The following is a 24,308-nucleotide window of genomic DNA, read 5'->3' as shown; positions in this document are numbered from 1 at the left end:
CACACACACAAATGCACATACACAAATACACACACAAGCACACGCACACGCACACAAACACAGGCACACACACACACATAAACGCACACGCACGCACACACACATTTTGCCCCCATTTAGCCTCTTTAGATGAAGTGGCTCCAAATAAGCCCAGGTCTGCCTCGCCTTCTGTGCATTCTCACAGGGTAAACATGTTGGAGTGGAGAAGTGCCTCACTGTGACATTGCCAAACAATTCATTTTGATGATTGCCAGTGTAATACAGTATCCCTACACTGCCCACTCAAGATCTCTACCTACCGACAATAACACAAAGACATTCCGTCTCTAGCTGATTCCGTCTCTAGTGTGAAACCCAATGTCTTAACGGCTACCAATTATTTTCTTTTTACATATGCACACATAGGTATTTCCCCTTTGGGAAGTATATCCTGTTTCTTGGTTTGATTGCTCCCGCGTGTTCTTAAGTGTTCAAAGCAATACATTCATCAATACATTCTTTGGCTGTCACTGAAGTAAGTGATGAGAGAGACAATCTCACAAAACAAAAGAAATCTAAGCAACTCACTGTACCTGACCTTCAATGTATTGATCTTTCCAGTTTGGGCTCTGTACTCTAGCTAGCACATTGGAGTTGAAATAAAAGGATGAATATGAGGATAAGGGTAGACTGTAGCTTTAATTTGAGGGTATTTACATCCACATCCGGTGAGAGCCTGCACTTTAACCTCATATTCACGGCTTCATTTCCAGTCAAATGTGCTGGAGTACAGAGCCAAAACAACAACAACAACAACAACAATAACAACAACAAACTGTAGGAAGGGATCATCAACTCTGGCCCTTGAATCCAAACCCCCAAACCTGGTTCTTTTCTCCCGGGTAATTAATGCTACTGATTGGTCAGAATGTCTCCACATCCGCAAGAGTGCTTCCAGTCAAAGCATTACCAGACATGTAGCTTACCAAACTGCACTCACACCACCATCACCAGCAGCACCACTTCCAGCACAGACAGACCCAGGAGACCAGGCAGTGCCAGCACAGAACAGCGCTTTAATTAAAGTGCTTACCTATATTAAAAAAGGATAGGACATTTTCTAAACCATTCTGATGAGCACACACTTCCTGGAAGGGCGCAGGGTCTGGTGGCTCCGTTGGCTTCGCGGCCCTTGGAGCTGGCAGCACCCCTTCATTAGCGCTCTTTGTTCTATTTGGCCATAGCAGCAGGACAGTTTGCCCACAGACATAGGAAACATGCCGCAGGAGGTTCTCTCACAGATTGGAAATGTGCTGTGCTTTCAACAGAACCGGCGATGGGGTTGACCACAGTAGGCATATGTGCAGATGGGAGATGGTCAAAACATACTCACTGAAATTCATCAAACTTGCCAGTAGCTTCTCAAAAACGTATCAAATCTTGGCAATTGATTGATTTAAAAAAATAAAATAAATTAAGGTGGCGTCTTAAATTGTAGGTTCCACAACAGATTTCAGACAGCGGTATGCCGCATTTTTTGCTCCAGAGGACATGTAGGGCAGCCTGTAGCATAGTGGTTAAGGTAAATGACTGGGACACGCAAGGTTGGTGGTTCTAATCCCGGTGCAGCCACGATAACATCCGTACAGCCGTTGGGTCCTTGAGCAATGCCCTTAACCCAGCATTGCTCCAGGAGAGGATTGTCTCCTGCTTAGTCTAATCAACTGTAAATGCCAATAATGTAATGTAACGTACTGTATTAATGCGCATCCCCTTAAAGTGATGCACATCACGGCAAAGATGTAACGGACCTGCAGTTGCAATTTTCATATTTCAAATTGGGAAGAACAATGGGGAAATGTTTTGGTTTTTTTTTTTGGGGGGGGGGGGGGGGGGTTCAGACATTTCCCATAAATCACACAGGACATAGCCATCACAATACTCATACAGGGGACCCTCTAAAAACAATAGAAAGGTTGAAGAGCCAAACTTCAGATTCTCAAAGTTATTGCAGGTGCGTCATTTCTTTCCAAATGCGTTTATGCATGTGTGCATGTACGTCTGTGTGTGTGTGTGTGTGTGTGTGTGCGTGTGTGCATGTGTACCTGTATGTGTGTGTGTGTGTACGTCTGTGAGTGCATGCGTGTGCACAGTGTGTATGTGTATTTGAGTGAGGCTTATGTGCATTGACATAGCTATAATATGTCCTGAGCCTCTGGGCCCGGGAGCCCTCGGGGAGAGTAGAGAGCGATGAATGGATCCCAGAGCAGAAACTCACAATACATCTTTATGTTTTATATAGTTTCCCTTATAGTTAAACTACGGCCAGCACTGTAGTTTAAATAGCTTAAATGCTACCATTCCTGCTTCAGAAGGTGAGAAGGGTATTTTATAGTGAGGGGATACTGTGCAAATGAGCATTGTGAATCCATGTGCCTGTCACTTTAAACACTCAGCTGAATCGTAAAAGCTTATGCAGTGCATCGGCGAGATTCAGAATCAATTTCTGATGTGATGAATCCATTTTGGAGGACTACCTAAACCTTAAGTCTCACAGAGTGGCTGTGCCTCATTACAGGGTTAGATTTTACCAGTGGGCCATCAAGACATTTCACTGCTGATTTCAATTGATTTTAAATAGCATATGTCACACTGTCGCTCTCATAAACACAGTCAAGACAACTGACTATCAAGCTCTCTTTATTTCCTTATCTCTCTTTCTAAAATGCAGTTATCACACTCTCTCTCACACACACAGACAAGCACACAGACACGCACACAGACACACGCACACAAAATGATACACACTAAAAATGACATTTATGTAAACAAATGAAGGTAATAAAAACAATTTTGAGTCTGGAAAAAAATCTGTGCATCTACTTTGTGACCTTGTGCAAACACACATTTGGTTCTTACAAACGGTCTGAAGAGGGAAAGGCTTGGCTGTCGTTTTCCAGTGCACAGTTGGATGGAGGGAATTGTTGATGGAACTAAGCTATTTTCCCAGCTGGTAGAAAAACTATAATCAATTCTGAGATAGCAGATAAGAGTGCCAAAAGCAATGAGGCTCAGTGTTTTGTACGACTGCAATTACAGCAACGTCCCTTGGCTCAGCTGAAGTCAATTCGGCCAACAGAGAAAGCTTCAAGCCATTCAACACACAGGATGTTATCTTCAACCTCAGAAATCCACCAAACTAGAAGGTTTGCAGTGGAATTGTTTTAGAGTGGCTCTGAAATTCATTGCAGACCAGCAAGTCCATTACTCAGATCTTGTCTATTTACAGTTTTTAACAATTGCTAACAAGCAGTTTACTTTTTCAAAACTCTTTACACACTTTACACACTTTACGCACAACAACACTCTGTGAATGATTTAATTATTGCTTTGACAAAAAAAGTGGAATACCAATTGCTGAGCCATGAATTCTATATTGAAATGCGTTTGAAACCCTAAAAAAGTTAAGAATAGTTATAGATAGTTATGGATGGCTGTCTGGATGATGGAGGGAGAGAGGGAAAGGAGTATGAATGCGTGGAGGATGCCTGGATATACAGTAAAAGGCTGATGATTACCAGGGATGGATCAAGCATACACAGACGTGTATGGCCAGAGAGGACATGAGGTGTGATGTTGATGAGAACATGTGGCTGAACTAAGTAGACCTGGTAAAACCAGCATTACTGTATTTGTCACTTTCATTTCCCCCCCCCCACTGTAAACAATATCAATGTTACTGTATTAGCGCATTTACATTTTTGTTTCACATTTTCATTCGTAATTGCTGTATGCCAATAAAACATTTATTGCGGCATTTGTATGTCCCTGTTGCTATACTGTCATTTATTCCATACAGTAAAAATGTTCCATTCTGTTTTACAATGGAAGGTTTGTAAAAACTTACTTGCACTGTAAACCAAAGAACAGAGTAATACTTAAGCTAATTACAACAACAAAAGAGAAAGGGCAGAAAATGATTAACTTCTAAGATGCATCTACTGTAATGTCACCTGTCACCTGTTAGTGTTTTTGTAGATCATTGTGCTTTGATTAACAAAGTATTCTTGTTGGAAGAAAACTGGTGCTGGTGTTTAATTTAGCGTTTTGGTTCTGGTAAATGCAGTATTGAAAAATGCTTGTTAGCAACTGTAAAAACCTGCAATACCTATTCAATGATAAATGTAATCATTCATAGCTAAAAAGAACTTCAACAGAGACTAGTAGAAGAAAAAATGAAGCTCTCTTTATATGTATATAAAGAATTGTGGCTGTACACAATTAAGCATATGCATACACACACACAGACAGACACACACGCGTACGCACGCACGCACGCACGCACGCACGCACGCACGCACGCACGCACACACACACACACACCGCACCCAAGCACACTGGCCACTGCAGATGGAACAGACAGAGCAGAAGCCGGGTCTGCTCACGCTCCTCCGTGGGCTGTTCAGCAGATGGGATGCTAAATGCTGTTTGTTTGCTGTGGGTACAGACGCCAGCGCACTGTGACCGAGTGCCTTCCGTTTATCGCTCCCTTTTGCCTTCACAGACATACGGACAGGCGTGTGCAGTACTCATCACCGGTGGTCTGTAGCACCCCTGGACAGGCGTGTACAGTACTCATCACTGGTGGTCTGTAGCACCCCTGGACAGGCGTGTACAGTACTTATCACCTGTAGCACCCATCTCTCCCCATTCCCATCCAGACCCTCACACCTGCCCTCTCCTCCTCTGTCCCCACACCACCCCATCTCTCATTCAGACAAACCCCCACCATCACACTGCTTTCCAGGAGCGGTTGACATGGTGCCACCTTGCAGGATTGGATCTGGACAGGTGTGTGAATGTGTGTGTGTGCGTGCGTGTGCGCGCACATGTGTATGCACTTGTGCGTGTGTGTGTGTGTGTGTATGTTTTGAAAATGGATAAGGATGGAGAAGGAACACAAGCATTCTTCCATTGCGTATCTAATAAACCCAGCCTGTCGGCTGAATCATTGCACAATTTGACTCACTGTTTGAATCATGCATCTCAATAAAGACAGAAGTGGAAGAAGAAAAGGAAATAAAACCATCTCCATTTTCTTTGAATACATACACATTTCCACTGTCTCATTTCGCAGTCTGCATTCATTACAGAAACAGCCTGTAAAAGTTGCAATCGACTTGTAAATAAGTTAAAATCCTCCTATTTCCCTAAATCATATTTCCTCTAGACACACCTGAGGTACAAGGGAAAAAACGAATAAATGAATGTAACACATTCGGCGTGTTAAGAAGAGCAAATATAGAGAAAACGTACCATGGGTGCAACCATTTCTGTATAGCCACTACACTGTGTAAAAAACAATTTCACAACCTTTCCACATGAGTCACATTCAGCTAGCCTTGCATGCCACAAACACTCAGGGTCAAAATGTGCTAAAAATGAGTCCAGTACTCACCACGGCCTGAAGACCCTGTGGTATCTGCAATGAAAAGCAAGAAAAATAATAATATTAGCCTAACGGACATTGTGAACCTATCCAAAATCCCAAATCCAAAAGAACAAAGGTGGATGCGTAATAAACAGAGTAATAAACCCAAAATTATAGAACCTTGATTTTGATCAATTTTTTATTAAATGATTTTGGTTGGTTCTATTGAAACATTAATAAAGTAAAGACTTTTTCACATTTTCAGCATTTTTAGTTCTCAGTAATCATATTGTATATATTTTTTAGGTATTTCTTGCGCATTGCCAGTCAGGGGTGCTAATAATTCTGGAGCCCACTGTACATTGTATACTATAACAACTATTAGTGATGGGGTGAGATTTCACAATATCATATTTTATTTATGAAACTTTTTCAAATAACCCAGTGCTAGCATCCTTGACGTCTGGAGCTCTGAATGTGGGAGTTTCAATTAACTTTAACACACCACACACCACTTGCCAAAACCTAATGTGCTCCTGAGATATATGGGGGAAGAGGGAAATCACAGCTAGTTATAAATCAGTGTTGGCACATTTTTGTAATCACTTAAATCAACAGAAGCTTGGATACAATATGCTTGTAATTCTCTGACGCTAAAGAGAAATGCATGCAGTACAAGTAGAGTAGCAGCCAATGGCCAAACAGACATACAAAGAGACAGTAAACATGATGATTGCATAGTGGAATCCCTTTTAAATTACATCAGTCAAGAGCAGAGCGATAATGAGCTACTTTGCCTGATTGGCAAAATAAGAATTATGTCAATACTGCTCAGTTTTTGCACAACATTGAGTTTGCTCTTTCTGCATTCATAACGATCCGTTTGAATGTTTTTTTCCCCCATTAAAGAAGGCAGTATCAGTAAAGGTGCTTTTTCTTTTCTTTAACACAGGCTGCAAGGCCGGGGAGAGAGGGAGGTGGGTGGCGGTTTGTTTAGTGGGAACTGCTTCAGAGACATGTTCTGCCCAATCCCTGCCCCCCACCCCCCCCACCCCCCCCACCACCACCACCACCACCTCCCCGAAAGGGAGAAAGTGTGAAATCTGATGAAAAGCCCTTTTCAGGGGCTATTTTGCATTTGAGACCCTTGTTCTGGCGAGAGGTACAGAGAGTACCTGGTCTAATATGAAACTGTGTGAGCTTCCAGACTGTAGCTCAGGTATAGCGAATACATTTGGAACACAAAGGCTCAATGCAGCTTATTCCACAATGTAAACGCAAACTAATTGCTTGGTTTGCTGCCATTATTTGAAGGGCCCCAATGAACTCTCTGCTAAGCTCTTCTGCATTCCCTGGGAGAAAGGGAAACACAAACCAGTCTGGCTGAGAAGCAGAATGTAGTCATTTGTATTTGTTCTGGGGCATCATCTTTGGCTGCGGTTAATAGGCTACCATGCCACTGTACACAATAACAATGTGTCAATATCAGCATAATTTAATTTAGTTACAAAAACTGCATAAGCACACATTCATACTGTGTACTACCAAACAAACACTTCAAGAACATTTAACATGCATTAAATGCATGCTAAGATACTGAACATGCACAAGCATACACACTCACACACCCACACATCAGTAATATTTCAACAACAATATTCCACTGCCATGGTGGCCCTGAACTGCCATGACCACAGAGCTGGATACTTCTTCATAAGAGAGAACAGGGCAGAGATTGACTTTCTTATTATGATTTTATTCTATTACGAATAAAATAAATCCACTGACGTTTTTCACTCAAATCAGTGGGTCTTCATTTACTGAGAACACTGTTTCAGCTCTAGCAGGATGCACTAACATGGACAGACACCACACACACTTGCCTTCATAAAAGACGTTAACCCCAAAAAGTACACATAATAGGATACTCTAAATAGATGATTTTACTGATGTGTTGTAATAATAATAACAATCATCATTGTCATCATAGACAGGACTTTGCAAAGTCAATTCACTGTTCAGCCAGCTTAGGCTTTGCATATCCGCTGCTTTCCTTTTCATCTCTAGCAAACAAGCGATTATTTATACTGTCAAAATAATAATTGCAAAAACGCATATGTAAAAGTTTGAATTCCACTGGGTTTAGGAGGAATGAATTCCTTCATTTGGCGTGATTTTAAGCCACTCCAGCATACCGCCAGCTAATTTACTCTCTCCTGCTTTCTCCTCTGGGCATACAGACAGTATTTATTGCATCTGACTCTTATTTTATCACACCTCGTTATCAGGGGTGCTTTGAGGACTGGGGGCAGTTAGAAAGTGTGATGGTAATGCACCTCTGATGTTAGCTACAGTCACCATCCGAATGGCATGATGCGCACTTTTCCTCCACAAACCTGCAGGAGAAAGGTCAAAGCTATTTTTCTTCTTTGATTAATCATGTGAAAATATCAGCTTTCCAAAGCACTGAATTACAGCATTGGCTGAAGTGTCTGCTGATGTTAGAGGAATAGATTTATACTCTATCCTCTAAACAGTAAATTAAACAGTGGCAGGATGGGGTGTGTGTGTGTGTGTGTGTGTGCGTGTGTGCTCTCCTCTGATTAATGCAATCGGAGCAAACACGCTGAGCTCTTCTTTGGAGCCAGTAGAACTGATTCTTGAACTAACTTGATGCCATTTGCCAGGGGTTTGCAATACAAACTAGCATTACTTTAAGAGAATTCAAGAAATTCCAACTTGAATGTACAAATGTGATTTACTTTACAGTGACTGTGGAATGGCTTCACCTGAATGCCCATGTGCTTGTTTTACAAAATGCCCAGGTGCTTAGACACTTTCATCCTGAATGTGATGCTGCTTCCCTGCAGAATGCTAATGAAGCCTTCCCATCATGCAAAGTACACACTTTCTTATCTAAAGATAAATCCAGATTAGCTGCCTTAATGTGTTCAAGGACTCGTTCAACGTTAGAAACACTCAACAAAACACTTGCATAAACCATCAATTATTCATAACAGAAACTCAGGAGCACTACACAGAGTAAAAGTCAGGTTTAATTAGTCAGGAATTAAGAGTGGTCCTACTGCATACATCAGTATACTCAAGTCCTTCTACTCCTGTTAACAGGAAATGGGGAGGAAGACTGCTCAATAATTTATCTGTTAATGAAAGCATTTATGGTACAGCATGGTGTCGTTTTCATTAGTTACAGCAGATCTCTCACAAATGAGCAGGGAGATTGCAGCAGTAGCATTACTGTACATGTGGAGACATAGCTTACTGTAATGGCTGCCAACCACAACTGCAGCCTCAAAGGAAAGGTAAAAATATACATTTGGTGACATGAGGGTGACTCACTCATAAAAGCAGGATATTGACTGTGCTGTACTTCAAACATCAGCACACGCTGCACACACACATACACACGCAGGTGCGCACGCATGTACATACGTATGCACACACACACACACACACGCACACTCGCATCCACACACACACACACACACACACGCGCGCACACTCGCATCCACACACACACACGCACACTCGCATCCACACACACACGTGCACACTCGCATCCACACGCACACACACGCACACTCGCATCCAGATGCACAAGCACACACATACACACAATCCAATAACTGAAAATCTATTCAAAAGTGTTTTACTGTATATTAAACTCTCCCCTCGAAGATATTGAGGCGAGTCTATGCTGGTTTAATCAACCAGCTTACCATCACAGCCATGGCCAGAATACGTACTCTGGAAGTCACAGGTATTCTGTCTCTGATTCCTGTTGTGGTTTATATACAGATAACATAGCAGGAGGGTGCAATATACTCATATGACCTCAACAACAAACAGCCATTCCACTTCCCTGCACCAGAGCCTAAAGCCTCTTTATCATTCCCATCCACCGGGCCAGTCATCGCTTCAGCTGCAATCTGTCACTGCTTTAGATCAATACTCTTAAAAATGAAGAAAAAACCCCAGGACAGATTCAATACAAATCCTATAGGATCAACACAATTAAATAAGAGGGTTACAGAAAGGAGAAGTGATTGGGGATTTAGAGACATTACATAATCTTAGGAGCACCAAGGCAGCACAATATTGGCTGAATCAGCCATGGAAAAAAAAAAAGAAAAGAAAACAAGTAGAATAATAAGAAAAAAAACATCCCAGAGTGCAGGAGTAATTTAATTTCCTCTGCCAACACACCCCTTCAAATGTTCGCCATCAGCACTCTAATCAGCATCTGATTTCCCCTGTTGCTCCACCGACATGGGTCAAACAAGCAGCTCACAGAACTGCGGAACGGCTGGAACTGCACTGCGCTAATGCCCGTTTAACACACCGCCACTGACCACAAACAGTCACCCGGGAGCTGGCTTTCGACCCGGGCTTAAACCACAGGCCCCGCTCCTACAGCTGCTGTACCCTTGAGTGCTTAAAAGGTTTCTGAGAATACCCAGAAGTATAAACGGAATAGAAAGTAAGTAAAAGAAAGTAAAAGAATATATGCTGTATAAAGTGTCTGCTATGCACATAAACATCCCACAGCCTGGCACAGTCATCAAGAGCCCATACTGATTGTGAGGTCAGGTACTCCACTTGTGGTACTTAATGATAGTGGTCATCAGAGATATGTGTTCATCAGGTCTAGCTTGAACCAGGACCCCACAGTATACAATTCTGCGATACTATGCGTGCACTGTACATCTCTCCCAACACCATAAGCCCAGTACCGAGTTGCTGAGTTGTGACCTACTTGTAAGAAAACCTAGCTATGAATCCTAAGTTTGAGATACTTTAATGAGTCACTTGAATGCATATTCTGATACTCGGTAGCAAGACAGCAGTTCTTAAAATTCTCTCATGCCACAGTGCTCACTGAGTCACTGCTATCACTTAATTTAAAACATTAGATATACTGTCTCTTTATTTCTGGGTCATGTAACATTCACTGGCGGTGGGGCCAGGAAGACAGATGAAATCGCCTGCTTTGGTTGCACAGGAAATTGGTGTGTTACTGGGACACACCATGCCGAATTCCATCTGCTTTCTCCCAGGGCTTATGCCCAATGGGTGTGAATGATTAAATCATGTAGCTTTGGCAACTTGATGTTGATCTTTCCCAAATGAACGCTGACAAGCTCTTAAGCGTTGAGTGAGCTGCCGTTGATTAGATCACACACATGAAACGATAATCTCCACTTCAAAAACAATCTCCACTTTGTTTAATATAAGGCTTTATATCAGTTCAACATGCACTCGAACCTCATCGTTAGCACAAAGCTAAGCCACGATGCCTGCCCCAATCAAAGTTAAGCACCAAATGGCCCAGCTCAGGTTATAAAAACAAATATTTAACCTGCTGTTTGTGCAGGAGTTCTGTCAGTATTAAAATATTTTTAAATGACAGGCACAGAAAAGCTCCATTACCTCCCCAAAAAGAAGGGCATGTAGTAGCACGTCATTGAAAAACTCAATTATCTTTCTCACCACCTCTCCTGTGGTACACCAGTGTATTAGAAACCTGCCCAGGTGTACCACCTCTCCTGTGGCACACCAGTGTATTAGACACCTACCCAGCTGAATATATTCCTTCATCCATCTTACTTTTGTACTTATTTTCATGAGATGCCCTCAACACATAAAAAGGTGAAGTAGACTCAGTGAGCACTTAATTAGGTATTTATTAGACTTATCTTTTAGTCTTGTTAAGTCTTCTGCTGGTGTACCCTCTCCACTTAGAGGTTTGATGCGTTGTGTGTTCAGAGATGCTCTTCTGCATACCACTTTTGCAATGTGTGGTTATTTGCGTTATTGTCACCTTCAGCTTCAACCAGTCTGGCCCTTTTCCACTCACCTCTCTCATTAAACAAGGCATCTCTGCCCTAAGAACTGCTGCTCACTGGATGTTTTATATTTTTCACACCATTCACTGCAAACTCTGGAGACTGTTGTGCATTCAATCTCAAGAGATCAGACTGGCAGTCTGGCACCAACAATCATTCCATGGTCAAAGTCACTTAGATCACAATTCTTCCTTATTCTGACATTCGGTCTGAAAAACAGCTGAACCTCTTGACCACGTATGCATGCTTTTATGCATGCCACATGATTGTCTGATTAAATATTTGCATTAAGCAAAAACTGGTGCACAGGTCTACCTAATAAAGTGCTCACTGAGCTCATAATTGCAGCAATTTTAGTCATTTGATCTTGAACCTGCAACCTTCTGGCGATAAGATGCTGAAAACCACTTCTGCCTGTTGTTCTGTCTGTTTTATTGAGACTGAGCATAAGAGGAGCATAGGTTTTAAGATGCAGAAGGAACTAAAAAATATGTTCATAAAGATGTATTTAGCCTTATGCTTTCCTCCATGAATGATTTACTGTGAATGCATTGGAAAGCGAGGCGCTGACACTAGGCAAGTGCGGTGGGTCTTATGTATAGCCCATCTGTGTGCGTGCATGAGTGTGCATGCATCCGTGCCTCTATTCTTAAACCTACAGTATGCAGACATACGCATTACTGCATGCAAATGTCGGCGTAAAGTAGATACTTATAGACTCAATGTACGCTTATACTGTATTTGTGTGGTTTTGTGAGTGTGCGTGTTTGAGCATTTATGGCAACCTAAGTATGTGCATACTGCATATGTACACGTGTCGTCCTCTTGTACGCACGTCTGTGTGCGTGCGCGAGTATGTGCGTGCGCGAGTATGTGCATGCATCGGGAACTGGAGAGTGCTCTTCCTAATGCACTTTGTAAACACACAGAAGAAGGGCTGTTAGTGCCTAGCTGTGATTAACCAGTCCTGACAGCTCCAGATGTTGGTTCAAATGGAGAGCTTAGCGCGAGGTGTGGGAAAGAGGCCTGACGGGCTTTAAAAAGCTGAGTGGCTCCTGGTAAGTGCCTGAGCTCCCTGTCTGATTAGACACCGTGGAACAGGTACAGAGGAAAGGGTGACTCTGCCTCCTCCCACACCCCCCTTCCTCACTTCCACTGTCCATGATGTCAGCAAAGCTGGAGGGTCTTCTGCAGCGAACTCCTCACTCTTCCTGAGGGGCCGTCTCAGCAGCAATCTTGTCCAATCAAAAGCGATTACTAGTGTCTACCTCCACCTACCCCCCCCCCCTCACACACACACACACACACACACACACATTCTGCCCCCCATGTTGTCGTCTCTATTAACATGCTGTGACGCACTGCTCATTGTTGGTGATAGTGTTGGTGCTGGGTCTTGTCTTGAACGGCAAGCAACAAAGAGATAGGCCATTACTACAGACTGAAAGATACAGCTGGAATGTGCTGGGATCAGGGTATTCTGCACAACACATTTGTTCAAATGCCCTTTCAGATTCACTGTTGATTCGAGACATGATTAGAGCCATAGGAAAGTGGGAAGGTTTCCCCCTGCAGGTACAATGAACATTAAAAGACTCAAAATGCAGCCCTTCGGCAGGAAGGCTGGGAGCCTGTAAGCTAGGTTAGACGTCGGCGAGAGGTGATGTGCAAGGTTGCTGGGGGGGAGCAGTGAATTTCTAGCTCAGCACTCTCCATGCTAATCAAAATCATCCACGTCTGGGATAAAACAGATGAGCGGCACCATGCCGAGGCCGGCGGTCACAGCTCGTGTGAGCGCGAACGCAAACGCAGCGATGACGACCGTCTCCGTCCGAGTCTCCACCCGCCTTGCGTTCCCCGCCCTAGAGACCGCCGCCGAATTAGCCAGTAAAACAAGTGATGTACGGCCGCGGGACAGTGACCGCACTCGTGCGCTGAGACACCCATTACTGTCCCCCTGAGCTGTCACACAACGCTCCTGTAACCTTTCCCCAGGCACGCTACGGAGTGAAAACACTCCCCCCCCGCACACAGCCGCAGGAGCGAGAATAACACCGCTCCCCAAATTAAACCGCCGCAGTCACAGACGGCAGAACAGCCGCACCTCTCCGCACCTCGTGCCACTGAGGGCCCCCGCTCCCCAGGGCCTATTTAAGCATCCGCGGCCCCCCGGGGACCGGCTTCCAGACACGCGCGCACTCAAAGGACAGCTGCTTTCCCGCTGACACACGCAGGTTTAGGACTCAGCGCATTCCCCTGGCGCAGCAGGGGGACTTATGAGAGTTAGCGCAGAGACACCGCTCTCCAGCCAGCCGCCATTGCATCACGGCCCGGCGACACGACTGAGCTGTGTCCGGGGGGACGTTATACTGCCGATTGTTTAACACATCTTTTTTTTTATTAGAAACTGCATTCTTAGACTCACCGACAACCTGAGAGCTCGAAGGCACTCGTGCCATTCATCAACTCAAGTCAATACACATCTTTTAAAATGAGTATGATGAAGTACATAGTGGCCTTTTTATTTTATTCATGTATTTGTGCAGGCAAAAGATTATAAAGTGATGCTGAATAAAACATTAAAGGTAAGAGCAGTAGCATAAAGCCAGGAGAAGAGAAATAAAAAAATCTACTTGCAAAAAATGTTATTGTGTGTATCGGTGCTATGCCTTAGTTTAACAATCAGTTCATAAAAATGAAAAAGATCCCAACATAGTGTCATTTTTGGATAAGCTGTCGCAAAGCTCCAAAGTCGTGCATGAAAATGTAGATTTAATTTTTTTGAAAGAAATGCTAATGTGTAAAATAAGCATATAAGACTTTTTCACCTGGAACAACATGTCTGATGTGCCAAAGAAGCTTGGAGAAGTCACATGACCCAGTCTTTCTTCCCTTAGCCTCCCAGGCGTGCTGCCGTGGGAGAAATCCTCCGCGAGAGAGATCCTCCGCACGGAGGCCACACAAACCGACGAAACGCAGCATAAAATGGGAAACCGCAACCTTGTTGCAAAAACACAGGGGAGTCATTCAGAGCCTGCTGTGTGCTTTTAAGTAGGTGCGGAGGACCGTGTGATTGAACATGGCATATCAAAGCTCTCATGAAGAGACGCGAGTCAAACGCTTTTTACAAAGTGCCGCTTTAATTCTCCACCAAGGGGTTCATTAGCTGATTTAAACCCTAATCCGGCCTGCGTCAAAACCAACGCCCGTGAAATACTGAGGGCGGATAATGCCGACCGAGACCCCCACCCCCGACCCCCTGGGGCCCCCAATCGCCTTGCGTACAGGGTAGAAAATATCATATTGGATGTTTGTGTCCCAGGAGAGGCCCATGGAGCTTAACGAAGGGGAAAGAAGGACGATTTGGGGCAGAGGAGAATATGACAAGGCTGTTGTTTTACCTGGTAAAAATACCAGCCGTCACCTCATTAGTACCAGCCACCTGGACCCACGGCTTCCCCTGCTGCAGAGGCTGCAGTGCCTCGGTGTGGTGCCAAGCCTACAGTGGGTCATGTTCGGAAACGGAGAACACAAAACTGGAACAAGCAGGTGCAAGGCAGAAGAGCAGAGAAGATGAATGCTCCTCAGCAGGAGTGTTTGGTTTTCACCCACATTAACTCTCCCAACTCTCTCTCTCTCTCTCACGCACTCAGACACTTTTTAAGGCTCAGACGCAGTCTAACTCCAGTGCATTTAAAAACCGGAAATCTAAGAACACATTTATGTAACGGTCACATTTTTCAAGTATGCTCCACGATTTTCAATTGCTTACATAAATGAGCTGTGAAAATGAGGAATTCTTACTAATGTTCCAGAATGCAGCAGTTGCATAATTTAATTGCTTAAAGTCAAGGACAAGGCTCTCTTCAGTTCCATCTCATCGGGGTCATGAGACCATGCGAATCGTTGCCGGTAACACATGGAACCCCTGATCATTAGAAATACTGCATATTGAATATGAGTTGTAATATTCCAGTGGATTAAACCGCCCGCATATTTAAGCGTTTTTAGAGTCCAGGCTATGCAAAGGGCAGGTGTTAGTTCTGATAGATATGCCTACAGCTTTACCATCAGCAGCAGCAACAGAACCAGGGTGAGGTGCTGCGATGCCTAAATTATGAGACGTCTTCTTAGGGAGAAACAAAATTGTGAGTGTTATGGGGGAGGTCGACAAAATACGGATAGGCTGGGAAGAATGACTCGTGTGAGGTGGTGTGTAAGGTTGCTAGGGGGTATCAGGAGCGACACGTGTTGTCTGTGTGAGGTAGTGTGTAAGGTTGCTAGGGGGTATCAGGAGCGACGCGTGTTGTCTGTGTGAGGTGGTGTGTAAGGTTGCTAGGGGGTATCAGGAGCAACACATGTTGTCTGTGTGAGATAGAGCATAAGGTTGCTAGGGGGTATCAGGAGCTACGTGTGTTGTCTGTGTGAGGTAGAGCATAAGGTTGCTAGGGGGTATCAGGAGCGACGCGTGTTGTCTGTGTGAGGTAGAGCATAAGGTTGCTAGGGGGTATAAGGAGTGATGGGTGTTGTCTGTGTGAGGTAGAGCGTAAGGTTGCTAGGGAGTATAAGGAGTGATGCGTGTTGTCTGTGTGAGGTGGTGTGTAAGGTTGCTAGGCGCTATCAGGAGCGATGCGTGTTGTCTGTGTGAGGTAGTGCATAAGGTTGCTAGGGGGTATCAGGAGCGACACATGTTGTCTGTGTGAGGTGGTCTGTAAGGTTGCTAGGGGGTATAAGGAGTGATGCGTGTTGTCTGTGTGAGGTGGTGTGTAAGGTTGCTAGGGAGTATAAGGAGTGATGCGTGTTGTCTGTGTGAGGTGGTGTGTAAGGTTGCTAGGGGGTATCAGGAGCGATGCGTGTTGTCTGTGTGAGGTGGTCTGTAAGGTTGCTAGGGGGAATCAGGAGCGACAAGTGTTGCCTGTGTGAGGTGGTCTGTAAGGTTGCTAGTGGGTATCAGGAGCGACAAGTGTTGTCTGTGTGAGGTGGTCTGTAAGGTTGCTAGTGGGTATCAGGAGCGATGAGTGTTGTCTGTGTGAGGTAGTGCGTAAGGTTGCTAGTGGGTATCAGGAGCGATGAGTGTTGTCTGTGTGAGGTAGTGCATAAGGTTGCTAGGGGCTATCAGGAGCGACACGTGTTGTCTGTGTGAGGTAGTGCGTAAGGTTGCTAGGGGGTATCAGGAGCGACACGTGTTGTCTGTGTGAGGTGGTGTGTAAGGTTGCTAGGGGGTATCAGAAGTGATGTGTGTTGCCTGTGTGAGGTAGAACATAAGGTTGCTAGGCGGTACTGAGAACGTGTTGCCCATGTGAGCTGGTGTGTAAGGTTGCTAGGGGGCATTACGAGCTCATCACTCTCCATGCTAATGAAAGTCATCAATGTCTGAGATAAAACGGATGAAAAGCGCCGCTCTAAAGCTGGTGGTCACAGTTCAACCGCAGGCACTACAAACAGTAGCGTGCAACCAATCTGGCAATTTGCCCTGGGTTTAGGCTTTGAGGAAGAACTGCAGCCTAAATGCCATGGACGTAATGCATCAATGAGTGGCAATGATGGCCGCATAATTACTGTCTAATTACATGGGTATCTGGCAACCTGAGAGGGTTTTTTGTCTCTTCCTGCATTTTCTGTGCTGTTGCACAGTCAGGTCATTAGCAGCCAGTTAATGTTCTAAAGACCCAAACACTCTTAAACAGACGTGTCAAGTCCGTGGCATTAAATCCAACGGTACAAAACAAACATAGCAGCCAGGTCCATTGTCTATAGTGCTATATTTTTACTAGCCTATTTTTTTTTTAAGCTTCATTCAGGCTCTGATCTTCAAGGCTTTCGCAACTTTCCACATCACAGCAGCCACTATTCCTACATGGAGCCATTCTAAGGTAATGATGCAAAGTACATCAAAAGGATTTAAACAGCAGGTGCTTCAGCCGTGTAGCCACTGGGGATTAAGCATCCCGCCAAAGCCTCCAATATAATACGGGCCTGTTTTTCTCAGGATTTTCTGTAGCAAATTATACCAATCTGAAACAAAAAAAAATAAAAAAGGAGACTTTAAGCAAATAGCACATATTTCAAGGCAATCAAAACGGCACCACAGAAAGTCAATAGAATTGATGTAAGGCAATTTAATGCTGTCATTACAAGTGCTGCCAAAGTCATTACACCTCCAGCTGTAGAAAAGCTCAAATAACTTGAATAAGAACGGGAAATTAGTTTGTGTACTATGTATTTACATATATAAGAGGCAGGGCCCAATGTTTAGCCTGGTGTTCCCTCATTTGCATTTAAGGAACAGTGACTATAGGCAGGAAGTGAATTAATCAGCTGAGAGAATTAAAAGCTGTCTTGCTGGAGCGGTGTGATAAGAGGGCATGCTGAGCTGTGCAGGTCTCCTCTCCCAGATTAATCTCAGCATCGCATTACCTCAGGCACACTCCTGCCATCCGCATGCACCTTTAAAAAATGCAGTGTTTTAACAGGAGGAGGGAGGTGTGCATATCAGCAAATCAGTCTCCTTGCTGGCGGACAAGCACTCCATTTGAATAGGGGGGCCTGCCGTCATCGCTGCAGAACAGGATGTTCAGTCGAGTGGGAGCCACGGTAGGAGAGTGGTGCTCGGTTGGGCTGTTTGTCTGTGTGGGGTCAGGGCAGCGAAGGGATTATGAAGTCCAGTGATGTAGATGCTGATATACTGTACGCCCATAACAGATTATATGATCATATCATGATAATGTAATGTGCTGCAGGGTGTCTAATCCTGTTAAGACACTGTTCTAGCGTGTGGATGTGCCCTATGACACGATATCAGCAACAGGGAATCTGCAGGAATGTGAAATCTGCCGGCACCCAGTGAAGGAGTTTCATTTGGTGGGATTTTCCACGTCCAACCATTCATACCGGCACTCCGCGAGTCCACCCGGCACCCACCCTGCCTGCGGCTGCTGTCTATGAACTACGCGCCCACGCAATGGCTGAACCGCATCCCAGACCGTGGACCGAGATAGAGAGCACAGCAGCCGGCAACACAAGCATTAGCAGAGAGCCGTTGCATGTCTGCGCTCTCAAATGAACAGAGACAGACCCACAATAGCAACCGGACATCACAAATTGGGAGAGAAAAACAGCGGGCCGCAATTTGGTGTGAAATGCGCTGTAATGCACTGTATGCCATCTGCAGTGAGCCGCAGTGCTATTCTACAGAAGGGTCCTCTGATGGAATTAAAGACTCAGCATGTTTAATGGTGGGGGAAGAGCAGGAAGACAGAGGGCTCTTCTGCAGAGAGGCAGGAACACACCCTCCTCAGAAAATGCAACTTACCAGATCCTGAAAAGAGCTACCCTGCTTTCTCGGCTTTCCTAGCCTCCATTTCCACTCACTTCAGCTGAGAGTCTTTATTAGCAAATCAAAAATACATGCTCTTCATTCAGAAATGCACATACAGTCCAATTCAGAGGTAGTGAAGCAACATGGCTGTGCGTGTGAATGGGTCCAACATCAGGATAAAACAATGCACCGATACAGTAACCCAGCGTTGCTTTACATGTATTTTTGTATTTTATGTTTTTATGGTGTGCTGAATAATGCGCTCAGAGATGCGCTTCTGCATACCACTGTTGTAATGTGTGGTTATTTGTGTTACTATCACCTTCCTGTCAGCTTTGACCAGTCTGGCCCTTCTCCACTGACCTCGCTCATTAACAATGCATTTCTGCCTGCAGAACTGCTGCTCCCTGGATGTTTTTTAGTTTTTCACACCATTCTCTCTGGACTGATGTGTGTGAAAATCCCAGGGATATTCAAACCATTCTGTCTGGCACCAACAATCATTCCATGGTCAAAGTCACTTAGATCACATTTCTTCCCCATTCTCACATTTGGTCTGATCAACAGCCTCTTGACCATGTCTGCATGCTTTTATGCATTTAGTTGCCGCCTCATTATTGGCTAATAAAATATTTGCATTAACAACCTGGTATAGAGGTCTACCTAATAAAGTGCTCAGTGAGTGTCTTAGGCACCTGTATAACATTCTGTACAGATAAAAATACATTCTGTACAGATACAAATATATACAAAAATAATGAAATGAAAGGCCCAAAATAAACATACTATACATTTTACATTCGGCATTAAATCTGCATCACTTCTCTGAGATAGCCAACGATGTCCTGCAGTTCTATAAGACAATCAGCAGGGAGGTTGTTCCAAGCATGTTGGAGAATTTGACACAGTTCTTCTGCAGACTTTGGTTGGCTCCTTGGTTCTGATCTCAGACAGCCAGGATCAAGTTTACAGCAATATGTAACTTTTTTGTTAATCAAATACAAAAATGTCTGTAAAATTAAATCTTTTAGAAAATGAATATATGGAAATCTCAAATGTGTTCTTTTATACTAACACACACCAAAAAATAAACATATATACAATAAAGTCTAGGGTGCCTCAGACCTCTGCACAGTACTGTACATCTAACATTTTGATATGTTATGAACAATGCCTTTAGGGAAGAGTATTTTTTTTCTTGAGGATTTCCTTTTTAGAGTGCAAACTATGTATAACTTTAAAGCTACATTTTCTGTCAGATATCACCTATGGCTGTTTCCTGGTGCAGCATTCATTTCCACAACAAACAGGATGTGCCGCTGATTCACCATAAACCAATCACTGAGGAAGAAGCCTTGAAGGGTGGACCTAACTACAATAGCTAGCATGCATTCTTTAGGGCTGATTTTACTGGAGTAGTTCTCTTGGGTGAAAACCCTTGACAGAGTCACCATTTTATTAAGTAATCCACAAATACACAAACACACAAATGAATCATAACAACAGAAAATAACAGAAAAAGCTTCAATAAATCTAGTGTTAAGACATATTATTTTTATCTACAGTGCACACTGAGATTAGTACAGCGTGTACAGTACCATGACTAAATCAAATCGTTTATTTGCTTGGAAGGCACATACAAATCAGGCAGTTTGAATGCCTCATATTTTACATATCTGAGCTAATATTCACTAATTCTGGTTCACGTTCATATATATTTCTAAAGATTACAACAACCATGGACCATCCAGGATTCAAAAGTACATCCTAATGAGTTCTTTGACCACTAGTCTGCACGGATATACACATTCAGGAGGGGGGAGACACCCAGGGTATGACTTGCACAAACACTGCTCCCATATAGCTTTTTAGCCATAGCCAACTCCAGTTCACATTTTAATATAATTTTATCAGGCTCGTTCTTTACTTGTTTCTCGGTGTCCTTTGAAGTACGCTGAAAAACTATAGTTTGTACAGTATGTCTGAAAGTACAGTATATACTGTATAATTCTGTATAACATACAGTACAGATTACACTCTGAATTTCATGATTCCGTCCACAATTTCTATATCAGGGAAATCCTAGGTCCCTTTGCGTCTTTTCCATAATTAACTTGTTCTAAGATCGGCTTTATCTTCCCTGATCAGTGCAGACTGTGCCAGGTGTTTGTAGGGTGGTGGGGGACTGTAAGAGGACTCCCATCTCCACACGTTCCTGAAAGGTAGGCTTAGCTTTGAATTAGGCTGTACTACTATTATCAATGTCAATTTTAACAGCGCCATCATCAGCTGCTTGCAAGGTGCAGAGCTGGAAGAGGCTGCTTTACAGTGACAGTGTCTGGGCTTCTTCTGAAGCTCATGACGCCATGACTGCCAGTGAGGAGAGAGTGCTGCTCCGCTCCTTCCTGTACAGACACATCCGCACATTTGAGCATTGCGTCAGAATGAAAGGTTTATTACCACCTTTCTTATTGCGTTCCTGCACAGTGCCGTTACCATGGCAGACGCATGAAAAGCCTAGCAGAAGAGTCGACTCACTGATGGGAGCGCTGATCACTCATTTAGCTGCAAACGAAGTACACGGTTGTCAGAAAGAGGACACGGTTTTTCTCTTATAGAATTACTGGCAAGGAAGCTAAACTCTTCTTTTTAATATTCTTTTTTTCAGACACACTATGTGACAAGCCAGACATTCTCATGCTCAGCTGCAAAATAATATATACTAAATGCCTTATTGGAGAACAGCACGGGATCATAATGTCTTGTGTGAACCGCAATTCTTGGCATTTTGCCTATTTTTGCCAGACATGACTTTGGGGAGAAAAGACACATGCAACAGTGATTTCAAATCCAGTATTCGTGAGGACTGAGGGAAAAAGATGCAGAAGACAGCAGACACTTTCAATGTTACATAGTCTCCTTAGGCAAACGATCTGTATTCTCATGAATGCTAAAGCAAAGCTGTACAACTTAAGAATAATAACAAAGTATTTCTTATACCAGCAAAAATGAAAATTAAAAATATTTACACAGTGAAAATGGAAACTTGGATACTTAACACAGAGGAAACAGAAACAAATGTAAAAAAGAAATCCAACTACAACCCAGAACGCACTTATTACATTTGGCCTCAAATCAGGTTGGCCTTTGAAAATGCTGCCCCACGTGGGCTTGTTTTGAGCTCAGGTTGGTCAGGCTGCAATTTTTGGGCATGTACCAAGCTCTAGGCCAGGGGTCTAAAAGGCCACAGCTGCAGCTTGGAAGCCAATGCACTGCCAGTTTCCCTGGAGTAAATTGTTTGGCTTTAACCCTGTTCCTGTTTTATTCAGTGGGTTTGGCAATTGAGAAATGTGTGGAGTCCAATGGAATTGCATTGGACCAGTCTCCACAAACCAACACCACATGTGCTTGGTGAAAATTTGCCACTGCACACTGAGACTCACTGGATGAATGACCACTAAACATGAAGCCTCACTGGGTTCATTTCAACAGGCCAAAACCACAAATTCACACAATGTACATTAATTAAATTTCCCTGAGCAAAATTAAATCTATTATGAGCACATCTCATCCATCCAGATGAGACTATTAAAATGAGTCCAGACCAAAATGAATGTATTTGTGCAGAGCTGACAAGACAGAGTGTGGTTCCACCTTACAATGTTGAAGACAGATAAAGGCTGTTTTTAATTAATTTGCCGCTGTGCTGTATAACTATGCAGATAAGAGTGGTTATACCATGTATTTCAGTGAAATGTTTCTTACAACTTGAAACACACAGTAAGAGAGCTAAGGCCATTAAATAATCCTTCAAGTCAAATAACACTGGCACCATAATCGGGTTCTTTGAACCCCTGGCAGTTTCTGTGAACTAATTCAAATTTTCTAATGACACAAAAAAGTGATAGGACAGGGACAGGGATTGGCTATATGAATGTATATACATTTTTTTTATTGAACACTTGTTATGATAGTTTAATAGTTAATAGGCCATGGGCCACTTCCTGGTTTTCCTCATGGTGTAGTATTTCAATCAAGTTTATAAAGAAAGTCGTTAAATAAATATATAAATATTGGACAGCCTGCATTGAAGCCCTGTTAGATCTGAGGTAAAGTTTTTTTTCCCTCAGAAATATGCAGTACAGTAGAACCTCATAAATACGGACCTTAGACTTACAGACTGAGCCGTCAACCAAACGGGATCTGATCCCAGAAGTACGGTAACAATTCAAAGAAATTCACATTTCGAAGCTCTTTTCATAATTCATAGATTATATTTGTTATTATCGCTGATGCACTTTCAAAGTTCCAAACACTTCAAACGAGTCTCAGACAACCCCGAAGCCGCAGCGTTTCTCAGGCGGAGCGAAGCAGGCCTCTGTCACTGCAGCGCCCTGTGTGGGCTTCGACCTTCCTTTTGATTACCGTTATCTAGAGATATCCTCTGCATTGCACCCTGTTCACGAGTCGCAATCCTGTGTTGCTTCATTTTTCAAAGTCGCACAGAAATATTAAGCGCCTCAAACCATACTAGTACTGCAAGTGCTGTTATGAGTGCCAATATTTCTAGTAACACTATAATATATGAATTTAATGGTCAGGCTTTTTCAGCTAATGCATTTGCAGTCACTGGCAAAAGGAAAACTTGTGGATAAAAACAAATTGACTCAACTGTTATCATTTATTTTTATTTTGTATTTACTGTAGTTGCATATCCTTTGCATGCCATGACTTCCTGATGTCTGTGACCAATCAAAACCATACTGTAAAAGTGTGGATATCTTAATCTCACATTGTCCTACAAGCGATACTAAACCTCTATGGATTTGAATGGATCTGAATGAGAATTGGGGGGTGGGACTAGATTCAGCTGTAGATCATGGAACACATTTGTTGGCGAAATGGCTTTAAGTCATCAAGGGTCCAATGTATCAAATATCTACTGGCATGCACTTTCTCATAATTGTGGCTCAGTTGTGTTGCAATGTGCCTTCTTCACATCCCATTAGAGAATGTAAATTATAAAATGGGGCTGAAATATTGAAATCAATCAAAAATACACTTTTAAATCATTACATTAACTGCACACGTTATTAGCTTTTTAGCACATCATGCAGTAGGGTAGGAAAGAAACTTAATTTCAGTCCTTTGCATGAATATTTAAAATGACAATTCAGAAAACACTCCATGAGTTTGAGCAAGAGAAACAAAGAATAACTAATATACAAATATCCTGTATTATTGATCACCTATTGCGATTTATTATTCATCTAATTGCTTTGTTTATAAGCGGTATAAAGGAATCACTCATAGAAAGGAAAGGTTTTTTTGTCTCTATTCTCAACTCAGCAGCTGTCCTTATCTACTTTCACAACAACATGATTCACCTCTAAGATTTCAATGGAACCAACCAGAATAAAGCATTAATTGAATAAGAAATAGATTTCATGTGTTACATAATTATTGACAGCATTGGTTTAGTACTTGGTGCATCGACCTCTGGCAAGGATAACAGCATGTCTTTTTCCTGTAATGCTTGACAAGGTTAAGAAACACATCTCCAGCTCCATTATGGACCATTCCTCCAGGCAGATCATTGCAAGAGCCTTCACATTCTTGGATTTGTGCTTCTTAAGTGCCCTCTTCAGGTCAGCCCACAGGTTTTTGTGGGCTGAACATACACTCAGTAATCACTTTATTAGGTAGACCTGTA

At 43.2% G+C, this 24,308-nt stretch overlaps 1 protein-coding gene across 2 annotated transcripts in view; it reads right to left on the bottom strand.

Moving 5' to 3' along the window:
• LOC133109904 (cadherin-4-like) overlaps positions 1-24,308 on the bottom strand; it is a 310,425-nt gene that overhangs the window by 117,032 nt on the left and 169,085 nt on the right. For both annotated transcript variants that reach the window (XM_061219646.1, XM_061219645.1), the window contains exon 3: positions 5,438-5,461. In XM_061219646.1, the coding sequence (XP_061075630.1) occupies positions 5,438-5,461 (24 nt within the window). The remainder of the gene's footprint in view (positions 1-5,437; positions 5,462-24,308) is intronic.

Source organism: Conger conger, chromosome 14, assembly GCF_963514075.1.
Source record: "Conger conger chromosome 14, fConCon1.1, whole genome shotgun sequence".
Lineage (NCBI taxonomy): Eukaryota > Metazoa > Chordata > Actinopteri > Anguilliformes > Congridae > Conger > Conger conger.
Note: the sequence above shows the minus strand (reverse complement) of the source record. Positions and strands in the feature narration are given on the sequence as shown.